The 16,602-nt window shown below is 43.0% G+C and overlaps 1 protein-coding gene across 8 annotated transcripts in view; it reads right to left on the bottom strand.

Annotated features, from left to right (window-relative positions):
- The window catches only part of GRIA3 (glutamate ionotropic receptor AMPA type subunit 3), a 148,724-nt gene extending 133,950 nt beyond the window's left edge, over positions 1-14,774 (bottom strand). For 6 of the 8 annotated variants that reach the window (XR_006016151.1, XM_042028427.1, XM_042028435.1 and 3 more), the window contains exons 1-2: positions 14,356-14,544; positions 13,334-13,492 (exon numbers count right to left, since the gene is read on the bottom strand). Coding sequence is in view for 7 of the 8 variants with exons in the window: in XM_042028427.1 (XP_041884361.1) it covers positions 13,334-13,492; positions 14,356-14,446 (250 nt within the window). In the remaining variant the exon portion in view is untranslated. Of the gene's footprint in view, positions 1-13,333; positions 13,493-14,355 lie in introns of all 8 variants that reach the window. The other 2 variants (XM_042028464.1, XM_042028456.1) reach the window with 2 other exon arrangements.
- Positions 14,775-16,602: the final 1,828 nt, after the last annotated feature.

Genomic DNA, 16,602 nt, shown 5'->3' with positions numbered 1-16,602 from the left:
ATACAGGCTCCACTGAAAGCTCCAGGATCCCTCCAGTGCTTCAGCAGTTCCAGCTTTGCCGGAAACTCACATGATCTCAAGGACTGGTAAACATCTCAAAAGTCAAACTGGATTCACAGAAAGCTCCAGTGATCTGAGCAAACCCAGCCTGGGTAGTGACTTACACTAACGTCACTTAAAAGGAAACGTGAGCAAGGGGTTTTTAACTACTTCAGTGTGAAACTTGCCCGCTCTCAAAAGAGTTTTTGAGAGCAAAACAAACCAAACAGCTCCATGCAAGTGCGACTAACGCCAAGGCTGATGGGTGCGAGGTGAACTCAGGCAGACGGGGAACAGAAGGTGCCATTCACAGGCCTATTCATTGTCTCTGGGAACTGAAATAGCTCTCTCTTTTTTTAAATTATGCTCTATCTGCTCCTATCTATCAAAGCAAAGCAAGAACAGAGAACAGAGAAAAAGGAATAAAGACAACTGATTAAAGGGAAAAACCACATCCCTGCAGAGTACAGATCCCAAAGAAAGCTTCCAAAGCCCTGAAGTGAAAATGATCCAGTTGCTGTGGTTGTAGTGACTCTCTCCCTGGCGCTGTGACTGTCTCTTCTGGGGCTGTGGGCAAGCGCTGCAACACCACTGCTGCCTAGCATGTGACCCTGTGCATCGCTGGGTCACCAGCCCTGGGCTGAGGCACGTATCCTGCAGGAAAATCTCCTAACCACCAGGAATTCTTACTAGGCTTTCTACCCTATTTCACTGTTAAGAATTACAAGATGCCCGGTGTGTGCTCTAGCGAAAACAGTGGAAAGATCAGCTCTCCCAAGGACCTAGAGGTTGGCACTCTTTGACTTCCAGGCAGGATTTGTGGTGCCATGAGCCACCACTGCAGAGAGCTCAATATACCACTGGACTGCAGCAATTCTTTTCTGCAGATATCATGAACAGGAGCCAAGGCCATCACCTCAGCTCCTTCACACAGTGTGTAATGCTCCAAAGGAACTCCATCAGGTGAGCTCTGCAGCCCTCTGAATGCAGTCTGAGAGGGAAGCAACAGCACATCTGTGCGCACCCAGGTAAACAAACCGCTTCTGCACCAAGCTTCAAAAGTCACATTGTTCCATCTACACTCACAATCACTTTTCAGTCTTAAAGCCTGTTGCTTAGAAAACTTATATTCTGGCAATCAAAATAATCTTCATCTTGTAGCATTATCCAGTTTACAAGCTTATTGCTGGTTTAATGACAATGAGCACACCCAGCCACACTAAGCCAGCACTGCAGTGGGATGTTTCCAGCATAACCACGAAAAGCAAAAAGATTAATGGCACCAACTTCTCTGGAAAGAGAACATTCACTTACCAGTGGACAAACAGGGGAACCTCAAAACCCAGTTAGTGCCTCTACACCTCTGAGAAATAAGGCAGGCTGTTGCTGTTTTAAAATGAAAGCCTTGATTTTATTGTTAAAGTAAAATTTTCTGCAGGACATTCATGAAGAAAAGCCAGCTTTTAAGAATGGGTGAATTTATCAAGCTGCAGATCTTTATTGCTTTGATCATCAATATTCTAAAGTTACTACTTTTTATTCTATATTGCCAAAAAATCTCTACACACTTTAACTGTAATCATCGCAGCACAACATGATACACTTCTTCCGGAGATTTAAAGTTGGACTCAGTCACAAAAACACATCTGAACTAGGTAGGAGGATGGCTAAACTGGTAAAATAGTCTCTCAGTTTCAGGTAAATGATTAAGTGGCAGCATTCACTGTTATTAACCTGAAGTTCATAATGAGAGCTTAAATGAACAGTTCTAAGTGGACACAGGCCTTTGTAAGGGAGCTGCACTCCTGCAGTTGGCACTAATTGACCCTTTTGCTGGCAGGCTCAGTGGAAAAGGCAGGCAGCAGCAGGAACTGCAGGCCCTTCTCTGTCATGCAGAACAAAGTCACAGTCCTGATTATCCAGGAGGTTTGATCTTAATGCTCTACACTTCTACAGCTTCTTTCATCCAGGAAAGAGGCAGACAGGATAGCCAGGGATACTGTCAAACTGCTTTTGCCCTTCTCATACCCATTTTGCAGAACGTCTCCTGCCTTTGGAGTTTTCAGATACTTTTTGCAAGTGTACTGCACACACATTCAGTTACAGAGCTGAATTTCTGAGAAACTGAAATTATTCATATCTCATACATAGCTTCACCCAGGCTTCTGAAAACACAATTAATTTTGATTTTAATCTCCTTATAAAGAATGTTGCTATAAACTGAAATCAACCCAGCATATACAAGAAGTATGCTGGGCTGGTATAATCAGTTTTAGAAACAACATACTAGAAAGTAGAATTTTGTCCAGCAAGATGCCATTTTAAAATTCATGTGGAGATCCTGACTAAGGCAGACTATCCCAGAGCAGCAGATTCTGGAATCAATTAACAAAACAATTCTTATTAACACAGAGAATCTCCAGACAGCACCAAGGAAGCACAGAATCTTTGCAGAAAAGCCCGCAAGGAAAATAAACTTTAATATCAAATTGTATCCTCCAGCACATGCAGAGATTGCCTCAAATCTCAAATGCATCTTATGTGAAACAGGGGCTAGCACTGCAAAACACAGTAAGAATTTAAGACAGGAAGTGCAGATAATCTATCTAAATAAAGCTTCCAGGAGAATAACTGATTTATGTTGATGCTGATCCAAGATGGAACCTGACCAGGATGCAGGAGTTAGCAGCATCACTACCCACAGTAGGTTCTGAAAAACAACAGGGTGTTTTTACAGATGAAAACAAATTAAAATATTAGCTTTATGCTTCTGTCAAAAGACCCTGTTCCACCAGAGATCTGTTCTTGAATTATCTCTAGAACGACTCAGAAAAAGGTGCCGTGTTTTTCAGTCAAGACTATTACTATTCATGCAAGCACCTAAGAGACACAATGAGTTAAATTTCACAGAAGAGTCTACAGTCTTTAATGTCACACAGCCTCTATTCATAAAAGAATTGCAAAGTACATAAACTGATGCAGAGAAAAGTAGTGAAAGCTTCAGAGCTACAAAAAATATATGTAGTGGGGAAAGGGGAAAAAAAAAGAAATCTGAAAGTAGATATGGTATAAGTGACTTCTGCTAAAAGCAGGGTCAGCACTTTTCGCTGGAGACTATTTGATTTACACTATTTTGTTTCAATTGAAAAACAAAATCTTTCCTTGGCAGATTCTGCTCTACACAGTCTATTACAGATACTTCTGAGATACCCAGCATCATTTATAAAGGGACACTTATTACTGCTGAACGTGATCATTTTGCTAAATTTCCCAAAGTTCCAGAAGGAAATACATGCAATGCAACACAGGGGTGTATTCAGTTAGTTGCTGAAGTCAAGAGTCTGCACAGTCCTGGAGGAAAGGTGCACTACTGATTAAGATGTTCAGTCTCCTCTGAAGAAACCATTGGCTGTCCTGGACCCACATTCCCTACTTAAAGCCAGGAACACCCCAGGGGAACCACTCTGCTTTTGGCCTTTACTGACTTCACAGAGCTATTCCAAATCTACCCTGCTGTAAATCACATAAGAGGAAGACCCCATTATATATCTTGACTGCTCCTATTTATTCTAAGAATGGGATACAGAGGCTTTTTTTTTCTTTTTTTGAGGGTAGAACAATGAAGCACTAAAACATTAGGTCCCAGTGGTGATTGCTGATATGCATAACTAAGTATCACCACTTGCAACTTCTTTTTGAGTGATACAGAACAAAGTAACTGTCAGCAAAGCACGCCTGATGCGTATGAACACACATCTCTGAAACAGGACACTGCAGTTGTAGAAACCTTCACGACATTTACTACCCTCTGCATGTAGTAAAGCTACACTGATCCATGCTTTAAAGCAGCTTCTGCACCTGGAGTGCCAAACTGGAGTAGTGGAAAACTTCAGGAGGGTTAACTGGTCACATTTTAATCAATTTTGGGCTTTTCGTACTGCCTCTCCAGGTAATAAAGTAAATTGCCTGTAGATGGTGTGGAAAGACATGCTATACATACTTTGACTGAGAAAAGTAATCTATCCATAAAATCCATCACAAGCAGTTTGAACTATATACCCAGAAAAAAAGCAGACAGCTTCTTCCAAATCACACACAATTTTATATTTGCATCCATCATCTATATGTCATTATAAAAACCGGACAGAACAGGTGCTTTTACACCAAAAAAGGCAGATGCCTGCAGAAACATCTTGCTAACTTGGATAAGCTTCACCAAGTTGTTTCAACCAGGAAAAAAATGCACAAAACAGAAATCATCACTTCCAAAACAAAACATTTGGCTTCAACTGAAGCCGAGTAATTTTTTTTTAAATCTGAAACTATTTAAAAAAGCTTTTATTTTTAATTCTCTTATTTTCTGGTTGAAACCAATTTAAATCTTTAAAACCTTTTTGGAATTACATCTGAAATGAAAGATTAGCAAGTCACATAGCTTCCATCACTTCCCACCATGATATTCTGGGATATACAATTAGTTTCTGGGATGCATAGAACAGTGGGATAATGGTTCTACAGAGGAACTAGGTCTGAGCTGGCCAAGGCATTCAATATAAATATATAAAAAACTATCATTAGTCATGAGAATCACTCTGCTGACGTGGTTGAAATAGGAAAGAAATAGGATTAGCTGGCACAGTATGATCATGTACCTTTTTTCTCTTTAGCACTATTTTCTATTCATCAAGAAGTCATAAGCAAATAGGCACAAAAGCAATGTTTTAAAAAAGAAATTCAGAGTTGGATAGTAGGTATTGTGCAGAATGTTTGCTCATTCAGCATTTCCTTACGTCCAAGTGCTTTTCACATATTCCACAACAGTAGTGAAGCCACTCTGGAGATGCTACTTGACCACTGCACAAACACTTCAGAGAAAGATGGGTGAGTACATTAAACTTGCTAGACAATTTAGAATCCCCTGAACAGTTTTGATTCAATGCAAGGTTAAACTTGGGGTCAGTCCTTTGCAAATCAATAGACACTAATTAGTTCTCATCTAACTGCTGGGAAAAAAAGAATGCATGTGAACTTGAGTTTTCTGACCAGCAGACTTCATTGAATTCAAACTTGGTGACACAAGTGGTAAAGTCTAAGAAGACAAAACCTCTGTAGCTGGTAAAAATCAGTGTCTCACCATGTTCTCCTGCAGGAAGACTACAAAAAGTTCATCACGTGAAAAAATTTACCCATTACTATTTCTCCCCAAGCCATCTTCCCCCTGCAGCTCCCTCACAGAAGAAAAACACAAATGACAACGACAACCACCAAAAAGTTTTAGGTAATTTAGCATGAACAGCAGGGTACATAGACAAATCAAGATGTGTGTCATGATGGAGCAACCCTGTGATCCACAAGACCTGATCATGTTCACTAAGCAGGCTGCAGCACTTACCTTGGACTAAGATCTCTGAAATGGAAATGAGACAAAGAAATCACGGGAGGCAGCAACCCCTGAAATGCACTACTGCACATCTCTTGGAAAAGCTGGCAGCTGTGAGATACTGATTACAGCACATTTTACACACCTCACTGGGAGAAATCAACAGACAGCAGCACTCCTAGTAAAGACAGGTCTTTCTGCCATCACTCAAATAAACAGTCTGAGTGTGGGGTCAGGTAGGCAAGAATTGGGCAGATGCTGTGCTGCAGCAGGATGGACCATACCTATTATAAAAACCCAAAGGGCATAGGAGACAAAAAAATTTCCAATATTAGATTTCTTTTCTCTCCAACAGCTTTGCTTACTTCAGGTAAAGACCTGAAAATTCCTCCTTTGCCAAGTGATAGACTGGCTTGCTGTACTGCTGCGACACGTTCTCCCAGGTCCATCAGTGGCAACGAACATCTTACAGCAAGGACAGCAAATTTGTAATTGCCAATTTCAATTCATCTTTCAATAGGATCAAAAGTAGGCTGGATTTTGGTGGGGATTTTTTTCTTTTTTTTTCTTTTTTTTTTTTTTTTTCATTTTGTTGGTTGTTTTTTGGTTTTGGGTTTGGTTTTTTTTAGGAAGTGGAAAAAGTGATCAATGAATCGAAGATGATGCTGTTAGCCTAAGCTCTCCAAATTTTTTACTGAGAACAGCCTTGCAGTACCTGTGAGATAGAGGTAAATTTTACTGTCCTTGTATAAGAGATAGCAAAACTGTGCTACCAAAAGGACAAATCAACTTACTCTAAATCATGCTATGAGCCACCAGAGGATTCCACCATTTCCCAAGCTCAGTCTCTTTACCAGACAGGCCAGGCCCAAATGCTTGTTTGCATGTGACAAAACTACCCATGGTGAAGTCAGCAAGCACCATTACACACATCAGCCCAGGAGAAAGACATGTGAAAATAATGAAGTATACACAAAATGAAGTGAGTATGCACAAACTATACACCGTCAGAGACTAGCTACCTCTTACGTAGATAACCACATATAATTTTAAAGACAGTCCCTTTACTAAAAGACTCTCTAGCCAGTGAAGTCCCCATGCAGCCCTGCATCTTTTTTAAATTCTTGACCAGAATTTCAAACATCACATTTGAATAAACTCTAGCACATAGCAGCCCAACACAAGGGCAGGACCAAGCATCCACAGCCAATCACTTAAGTTAAAAGTGGTCTGAAAACAAACATGTAAGTTGCACTTGAAACAAACCAAGCAAATAAACTTTCAGTGTATCTGAAACATCCAAACAGTCTGGCAAAATAATTACATACAAGTGACCAGATAGGTTGCTCCATTCCAGCAGAAGAGTGCTCACCTGGGCTATTATCCATTCCTGGAGAGCAATTCACCCTTTCTACAAGTGCCTGGGCAAGTTATCCACAGCACTGTGTCTCTGCAGATTGATCCTCACTCATAAGGGCTTCTGTGCCTCCTGTGTAGTGTTTGTGTAGGGATTGCATATTGCCACTTGCTATTTTAAAAACAGTTAAGATGATAAAACAGATCCAGCACCTCAGACACAATGGCAAGGATATGCAGGAATGACTGCTCAGTGGATTCACTGATGTAACTCGTTCCTACGTTCACTCTTTCTCTTTACACAGAAACCCTATCACCTGTTTCTCTCTTGCTCTGTGCATATACAATAGTTTCACCACTAATAGTTACATCTTTGTAAGATCAACTGAAAGGGCACTCACTGCCTCTGAATACTTCACACATTTCTGTGCACCAATAAATGAACTCTGCATTCTGTATGTGGTGATATAGAAATATCTCCAAACTTCCCAGTAGAGTCAGGCTAGAGTGTGTACTGTGAGGCTGTGTGGTAGTTATTAGTGTCCAGCTGCAATGATTACAATCAGCAGAACAGAGTGTCTACTCTGGAGCCTCCATCAGATGGATGACTGCACATGAAAACTCAAAAATTACTTCAAATTTGAAGTTTCAAAGGCATCTGATATTCTGAAGATCAACAATAATATAAAGTGAGTGATACAACAGAGTGAAGTCTCTGGCTCTGACAGGAAATATAACGCATACGTATTTAGAACGAAAGAATCGCCGTGGATGAAATTTGGAAATTGCTTCACTGCAGTGATCATCACAGTTTCACAAGAAGAGGTTTAATCTAGATCAATAATTTCTAAATTTTTGTTTTTACATCACCACATTGTTCCAGTGGAAATAAATGCCTTCATATAGCAAACCTCTTGACAATAGGTACAGAGTTTTTAGGCTGCCTTATGAGCTTCCCTAGAAAGGGAGTCATGGCCTTCCAGTGATCTCTGCTCTCCAGAAGCACAGAAGGTACTGCTCTCAGTACTGCTCAGGCTGTAACTTAAATGCCCAATACCAATTCGTGTAACACCTTTCTCACAATAAATGAACACAGGTTTTCATTTATATAGGTTGGCTTGGTTTGAAATGAACTTTGAAACCAAACTGTTGCTGCTTTAAAAATAACATATTCTAAAACATTTTAAGGATGCCGAACGAAATCCAAATTAGCATTCTAAAATTGGTGATGACAAAATATGTACTTTAAGTGGAAAATGTTAAATTGATGGTTTGTGACAATAAACACTGAAAATACATCAGCTCTCTCATTTCACACCTTCTTGCATAACAGTCCTACACTGGCAGTAGGATGGCCTCCCACCTCCCAGACACTGAACACAGTGAACCCAGAGGAAAGAAACCTGCTGTTTTCGGCAGCTCTTGGACAAGCTCCCGAACCAGCCTTCAACAAAACTATGGGGCTTTTTTGTTGTTGTTAAAAGCTTCTGTCACAGGCTAGTTTCCCACCATGGCATCTCCATTTCCTCCCAGAGATAAACTACCTCTGTTACACATTTCATGGGAAGGTGTAGTTAATCAGCAGCTCTCCAACCCATCCTAATAGCCCCATAGGTCCTCCAGGCCCACTGCTATATAGGAAAAGTGAACAATTTCATGTCTGCATCTGCACAAAATCTTTCCAAAACTAAACAAGTAAATGGCACTCTCTACCATGCTTTACTCTTTATTCATTCAGTGAACTCAGAGTTTCTCAAAAAAGTGTCCATCCACGCAAGATATTTTTTCCATCTCTACTGTGTGAGCTAAATGGAACCCTAACATCTAAACAGTACATCAGTGTTATGTATGCAGCAGAGGAGAGAAAGGAGAGTAAGCTTATTTTAAAATTAATTTAAGAAATAATAAAACATAGTTTGAAAGTGGTATGGTTCCTTCTGCTAACACTGAGATTACATTGAGTTTAATGACAAATCATCTGCTCTACCATGAAGTGGAAACAAACTTTAGTTGGAACACACCTTTCACATTTCAACCTAGACCAAATAATGCAAAAGCTTTGACCCCTAAACTGAAGCCAGCTGCTTTTCTTGGTCATACAGCAGTAACACATGATGCTTGAGCACATTCTGCAGCATAAAAGGCATTTTCAGTGGTCTGTAATGAATAGAGTTGTGTAGAAAGCACATTTCCAGGTGTTTTACCACAGAACACTGGAGGAACCAAAGCGTATTCCACATTGGGAGAGTTTAGGCATCTCCCCTGTGCTTGCTGCTCCCACAAAACCACCAGTACATGGTCCAAAGTTGGCAAGACTTTCAGTAACACATGCTTATGCTTTTGGCAGAAGGCAGCTGACCACTTGCAGCATCAATGTCCTTTGCCAGCTGGCCAAAGAGTGCACAGATGCAAGGGAAGCAAATTATCTGCCCACTGGCAAAAAGAAATGCTGAACAGCACCTAAAGAAAATGTGCGCGTGTGCACGTGTGCACGAGTGCGAGTGAGGGGGTGTGTGAGCATACACACCCCCACACCTGTGCCTCAGGAAAGGGAGTAACACAGTTCAACTGGAAAAACTGTCTGCTACTAGTCCTGAGGTATCATTTTCTGCAACAATGAACAGGCACTTTTTCCATTAAAATCTCCCAAGCTGAATGTTTAAGATTAAACACAAGGACTGCAAGGATGCTAAAGTAAATTTTTATAAGTAAATCTGAAATCAGACCCCTTCAAGAAAGTGCCCATACAACCACTTACAGGATTTTAGCAGCGGAAGGTTAGCACGTCTGCATCTTCCCTCTTTTTTTTTTTGTCTCTTGAAAAATGAGTGCTCATGAAAAAAAAAAACCCACTACCCATCAATATTTGGTAAAATAAAAAAAGCCTTCTGGATTCAAAAGACACATAAGAAAAAAACTCAGAAAAATTAATGGGACAAGAATTTGCAGCTCATAGATTAGGTTTAACGGAGAGATGGAATCTGTCTGTAGATTAATTAGATTCTACAATCACAGCCCCTTTTCATCCACATACATCCCACCACTATCATTACATGATCAACAGACTTTAATGAAAACTATGCTTTTCATTAAAAAATGCTTTCATTTGAGAAATTTAAGGGAGACTATACATAAGGTTTAGTTTACTTTTCTAAATATTTCTTGAAAATTGTACATAAGGCAAGGGCATATTTGTTGGCTGTAAAGGTGTACAACAGCAATTTTTTGCAATGACAGTGCAGAGAGGGAATATGAGATCTGTGTGCTAATGAGCTGACACTGCAGAGGCTGGAGCAGTGTTAGTATAGTGCACTACAAGTGCAGAGCAGAACGACAGACGTGGGTTATTTCTAGGGAATGTGATCTACAGAACTATACACACAATTCAACATTAACACTAACATCTTTCATCAGAGATGATGAGAAATGCATGGAACATATTGCTTCAGTGAAAAAGTTATATATTTGGGTTGTTACATTCATATTATTCTGAAAAAGCTAGCTCACTCCCTAAATGAGCATTTTTAAAGAAAATATAATATGATTTTGATTTTATACATTCATAGGTCATGTTAGTTTGCTTTCTGTTTCTACTGATAGCAAAAAGCTGCATATTTTAAGAGACATAATAATTTCCCTAGAGCCAACAGATAAACTTCAATTCACCTTTAAATACACTGGAATTTTCATCTGTGTTTGCATTTGTTCTCTGTTAAGATATCATACAGCTAAATAAATAAGTGGGCAGATAAATACAGAGTGGATAAATACAGTATGAATATGTGTAAATTAAATATACAGAGAGAGGCTTGGTGCTAGCAGTGAAGCAGGGAATACATGTACATAAATCAGTTTATGCATCATTTAACTGAAAAAGGAATGAGAGGGAGGGGCTTAGGGCAGGAATTTTCTTTTGCTTCTAAACAAGTTTGTTCCCATGCTGGGATATTGCCAAATCTGCCGTACCAGAGGTGGGCTATTTTTCTCAGGCTCATGAGAATACTTCAGAAGAGGTTTTTTTCTCCTCTGGAATGCACCAGATTGCATCAAGCGGGATGTGGTGCTGTACAGTAAGAACGTAAGCCTTTCTGAGCAGAGGCCCCCTCAATCCCTGCACACACAAGCACTTACTACAGTCGCTATCACACAAATCAATGCAAAGGAGAATGAAAAGTATTATTTTATGGATACTGACTAGTACAGGCACTAGGCTCAGGCTACACATGCTCCTTTCTTCAATTTCCCCTCAGCTCCTGTACCTATCCCACCACAAAGTCAGCCCCAGCCTTCCCCCCCAGTGAAGGCAGGCAGAGTCACTGCAGGTTTCTCTCCTATGGAACCCTGCCAATTGCAAATATTGATCAAATGGCTGAGTGACAGCACTGGAGACTTGCTTATCTCCAAGTGAGGTAAAAATGTTGTGGAAAGAATTCCTTCATGGATATAGCACCACACTGAAATTATTTGCCACTCCACTAGGAAGCGAGGATGTGGTTAAAGACTGGAATTTTGGTATGGTAGTGTGAGGAGCTATTAATTCATCCTAATGCATTGATACACATAAGTGTTCGGCTTTCAAAGATAATTGGCACCAGATTCAAAAGAACAACTGTTCTAATGGGTTTTTTTTATATTTTGAGCTACTGAAGCCTATGACTGGTGACTTGGACTCACCATATTCTTTTCTTATCAACAGTACTATAAGACGGTTGACACAGTATAGACAAGGTCACCTTTTCTTTTTCTTTCGTCTGTTTCTTTTTTCACATCTTCTGCTTTTAAATAGGTTACTGTAGGTACATACTCTTTGGTCTACAGTTTCTCCAGATATTTAAGTTTTCCCAATTTTACTATATTGGTAATACGGGTGTTGGAACATGCAGCCCTATATTACAGAAAACCATCTCACTTTACTAAAATTGCCACAGCTTTTAATAAGCATTGACAAAAGTCATTAGATGTCAGAAGATGAATAGCACACTGACTAAATATACTGACTGCCCCTAAACAAGTCTGTGGGTCATTTGACTTGGTGGGAGACGTGCTGGTAACAACTTTTAAAAAACAATTAATAATTAATCACCCAAGCAGTTCAATGTATTTAGTTTAAATCCATATAATTGATATTTAGGAAGCTGTGTTTGAGATACAGCCTCTTGAAAGGATTACACTGATTAAGGATTAATAGTCTGATGTTGGTTGTAAGAGCTGTTGAGGCTGGATAGGATTAACAACATAAGATGCAAAGTAGAAACACGCTTTTATCTACCATTTTTTTCCACTTTACCAAATATTTTTATTGTATATTACATAATTAACCCCCCTGCAAAAGTTTTAAAGGTCCTACTTCAAAGCCCTTTGGAACATGTAACACTGCACTACCAAGAAGCAGTCACATGGGGGATATGTTAGAATATCAATCCAAAATTTGTCCAAATATTTCCTTATTGTATATTTTTTAACCATCAACTTTCTCAGAACACACAGTGGGACAGGAATGTAAGAACTATCCTATCTCCTGCAAATAAAAAAATAAATAGGTTATTCAAAACACAGAACTCTTTTAAAGCAAACAATACTAGTTTTCTGTACTCCAGTACTTCATTATTTTAGTACAATGCTTCCTCTTTGATCATTTTATACTGTGAGTATAAACCTGCAAACCGAGAGGAAACCTTTTCATAACACAAAGCTGGTACATTGCATTTAGTGGTCCTTTAGATCATGTACAGACATATATCTCCACATTGCAAAGTGCATCAGCTACCTTGGAAGAGGACTCCTTTCATTTTCAAAGGTTTACAATAAAACTTGTGTAGGACCGAATTTGGATACATCAGTAAAACAAATATCCAGGAACTACTACTGGTAAAGGAATGCTTTTTAAAATGCAGAACACGCACAAGTCTTTCTGAAAGAGATTTTGCGTTTTAACACCACATTAGCAATATTCAAAGTCCTATTTTGCATCTTCTGCTAATAAAAGCTCAAATTACACATGTGCACTGCTTGTGCAGAGTTATTTCTTGTAATGTGATGCCAAACATTCTGATTCCATTTTCTCTCCCCTCAGCAATAACGGTACGTGTCAGTTTACAGTCTCCCCAGCTTTTCACAGGACTCTCACTCTAAGAAAACAACTCAGTATTTCAAGGCAGATGAGGCAAGCAAGCCCCTCTAGCCTTCTCCCCTCAAGGTCACTTCTGAACAGTTGTTTCAGGTTTTTCCCTACATAGTATTATTTGAAATTATGCCTTTTCACATGGCTAGGTTGTAGCCTCAACAGAAAAGGGATCTTACTTCAGCAGCAATTCACTGATTGCAGCTACACAACACTGCTGTATCAACAACATGGTTGTTTTCCTGAAAAACAAAACTAAGGGGATGAAGTGGGAGAGAACTTTTCCTGAGTTCCATATAATACTGCAAACCTATTAAACTGCCAGTCACTTCACACATTTGTTGCACTATGACCAAGAACTCTAGCTACCAGGAAGGAACTGAATGCAAGGATAGATAACAAATAAATATATTTTTTAAAACCAGGTATTTACTTACAAGCATTTGTCACTGAAAAACTGTTGGAAGAGTCCAAGTGATCTACGTGATAGTTCAAATGGAAGGGCTTTTCTGTTGTATTTTGGTTTGTGTTGTATAACTGCACAGCAAATCGAAATGCACTGTGCTCCTGAACAGTGTTCCTCATGAAAAGTCCACCTAGGACAGGGAAAAAAAAAAAAAAAAAAAAAGGAAAAAAGGGAAAGGTATTTCAGACTTAATTCTGAGGAGAAACAATGGCAATAAGTTACATTTGCATGCTGCACACTGCAGGAGAGAATGAACAGGAGCAAGCTGAACCTGAGCACGTAACTCTGACAGAGCACCTACATGAAATACATATTCCAAGTCCAAAGTTAGGCTTTTAAAGCCACACACCACATGCAGGTGCCCCCTGAGCAATGAGAGTCGCTTGGAGCTGCAGGTGCACCTTGAAAACCAGGCCACTTTACACGGATGCCCACACAGATTTAAAAGTCTAACTTGGGGAACCGTGACTCCTAAATCCTGTCCAGACTACCGAAATATCGCCACTGTAGTTATGTGCGGGGACACGGCCGCGTCCGGCGCGGCAAACGTGCGGTTTCACAGTCTGGTGGAGCGATAGCGCGGCCGAGGGAAAGGATGCTCCGAGGGACGGCAGGGAACAGCCCCCGCTTCACTCGCTGCCCTGAACCTCACGGCTCGCACGGCCCCGGCTTTCGGGCACGTCGCTACAGACTCACGCCGCGACTCTCTCACATTATGTGCTCCACAGGAGGCACTGCTCCAGGGCACGGTTCCGCAGAGCGCGGACCCGATCCCCGCCGCTCGAAGCGGTGCGGGCAGCCAGGCGCCGCTCGCAGCCGCCCGCCGGCGCAGCGCGGGCACCGCCGCTGCCTCTCGCCTCCAACAAGGGGAAGGAAGCAGAGCAGGGCTGGCTCCTTCCTCGCGGCGCCCGGGCTCGCCCCCTGCTCCCCTCCATACAACTTCCCCCCGCTGGCGGGGGAGGCGCGGGTCGCGGTGCCGCGGCGGGCGCTTACCTATACTGATGGTGTTGGGGAACCCCGCCAGAGCCTCCCCCAGCAGCCCCGCCAGCAGCAGCAGGAGGGTCCGGGGCGCGCTCTGCCCCATTCTCTTCAGCCCCTGCGGTTCAGCCCCTAAACCGAAACTGGCGGCACAGGCATGGGCGCAACTGGAGACTCGAAGCGGTGTCAACGGTGGTGGCGATGCTGGCGGAGGTGGTGGGGAGGATGGTCTCCCTCCTTTCTTCCTCTTTTTTTTTTTTTTTTCCTTTCCTTCCCCAAATCCCTCTGCTCTCGTCTTCACCCCAGCCTGGCAGGGCTCATTGGCTGCGAGATTGCCTTTCTCCCCCGTCTCCAGCAGCCCCCCCCAGCGCAGGGACTTCCCCCAAAGATGGTGGGTAGCGGAGCCGCCGAGGCTGCTCCGCCCGGGCCGGGAGGGGGTTATCGATCAAACTTGGCGTGAGACGGGCTGGCAGCCGCTCCGCTCCGCTCGGCCCGCCCGCTCAGCCCCGGCGGCTCCGGCCGCGGCTCAGTGCTCGGGGCTGCGGTCGACGGGAGCGCACCGGCCTCACGTGGGGCGGCCCCCGGGCTGCAGCTGCCCCTTTAAAGCTGCATCGGCTCGGTGTGTGTGTGTGCGCGTGTGTGTGTGTGAGAGTGCGGTGCGTGCGCCTGTGGGCGGGCGGGGGAGGGAGCGGGGAAAGGAAGGAGGGGCGGGGAGCCGAGCCGAGCCGGGGCCGGCAGAGGAGGCCGGGGGTGATGGGGAGGCGGTCGGGTCTTGCCTGTGCCCGTGACTGTGACCGTGCGCGGTGGGCGGTGCGGGCGCCCCAGGACTGGGGGCCGGGAGGCAACACAGGCGGCTCGGGGCCGGGGGTGAGAGGCCCGGTGAGGGCCGGGGCAGGCGGCTGCCGCTGGGCCCCGCCTTAGGGGAAAGGGCTGGGGAGAGACGTGAGTGCTGGGGCTGCCCAGGGAGGGCTGGAAAGGGCCACAGCAAGGGATGCCGAGGGACCGTGCGCTCTCCCTAAGGGACTGCCGGCCCTGCGCCCGAGTTCTCCCCATCCTTCCTCCAGTGCCAGCGCCTCAGCAGGCAAGCATCATCCACCCACAGTGCCGTGAAGAAAGACAAGAGTTTAATCCTACACGAGGGAATGTTAGGTCCTCCCCAACCTCCTCTAAAGGAAGGAACTCGTATTAAGTCTCCCTGTTTCATCCTTGGTGCTGGGAAAAGACAGAACTTATGTGTCAGCTGATGAGCTGCCCCAGGACAGAACACCAGCAGGGCCAACCTGGTGGCCGCAGGGGGATGGGTGACGGACATCCCGTGTGTCTTGAACACCAGCCCTGAGACACCCCTGGCCTGCGTATCCACAGGGAGCTGCTGTGTGTCTGCCTGAGTCAGGTGCTCTGTAATTTTGCACCCATCCCCTTGACACTTCGCCGTATGGATTCCCCCACTTTGGGGCTCACAAAAACTGTACAAAATGGAGACAGAAAAGCAATACTAGGTCGAGTTGTCCATCTCATAGGCTCAGCAAAGGCTGTTCTTCCCTTAATATTTGCTTTTCCTCTGCTTTCGGCAGGTCGCTTTACCTCAGTGCTGCTCTGCTTCGTTTTTTATCTTAATCTTAGACTGTGGCATTGTTTGGGTAGATGTTCCATTCAGTTAGGGATAACATCAAATGCAGTTGGCTTTGCATTTGTAAAATAATCAACCAGTGCCACTGGCCGTAGCATCATGTAAGTAGTCAAGGTGTAAGATTGAAGATTGCCGCAGATTACTCTACAAATGCTAATGAACAACATCAGAGATTCAAACCACTACTTTTGAAGGAAGCCAAAGGTAAAAGTGAAGAGCAGGGCACTACAGTCATGATGCAGGAGTGTAACACATGCTTTTAATGACATACGTATAACACCTGCTCACTCCGAGGTGCATGCATTGGTGGCTACATGTTGTGTTCCTTTATGAGAATCATGCCCAGAAGATGGAGACTGTTCCAGTTCAGGCAAGAGTAGGGATCAGGCCACAGGGTGGATGATAATATTCCCTATTTATTGTCACTTCATCTCTCTTTTTAAAGAAATGGTTATCTGTATGGACAGGTGGGGTATAAGGTCCATGATTATACCTATAGCACTCCTCAAGCTCAAAGCCCTCAACACATACTACCTATGAATTCCTGCAAGCAGCCTCATGAGGCATGATTATATTTTCTGTTACAAATGTAAAATCTAAAAATCAGGGAAAGCAACTGGCCCAGCTCACCT

The sequence above is a fragment of the Corvus kubaryi genome, unplaced genomic scaffold (assembly GCF_017639235.1).
Source record: "Corvus kubaryi isolate FWS band 111438036 unplaced genomic scaffold, C.kubaryi_AGA036_p1.0 130, whole genome shotgun sequence".
NCBI classification, from domain to species: domain Eukaryota; kingdom Metazoa; phylum Chordata; class Aves; order Passeriformes; family Corvidae; genus Corvus; species Corvus kubaryi.
This window is presented reverse-complemented; position numbering and strand designations above follow the sequence as displayed.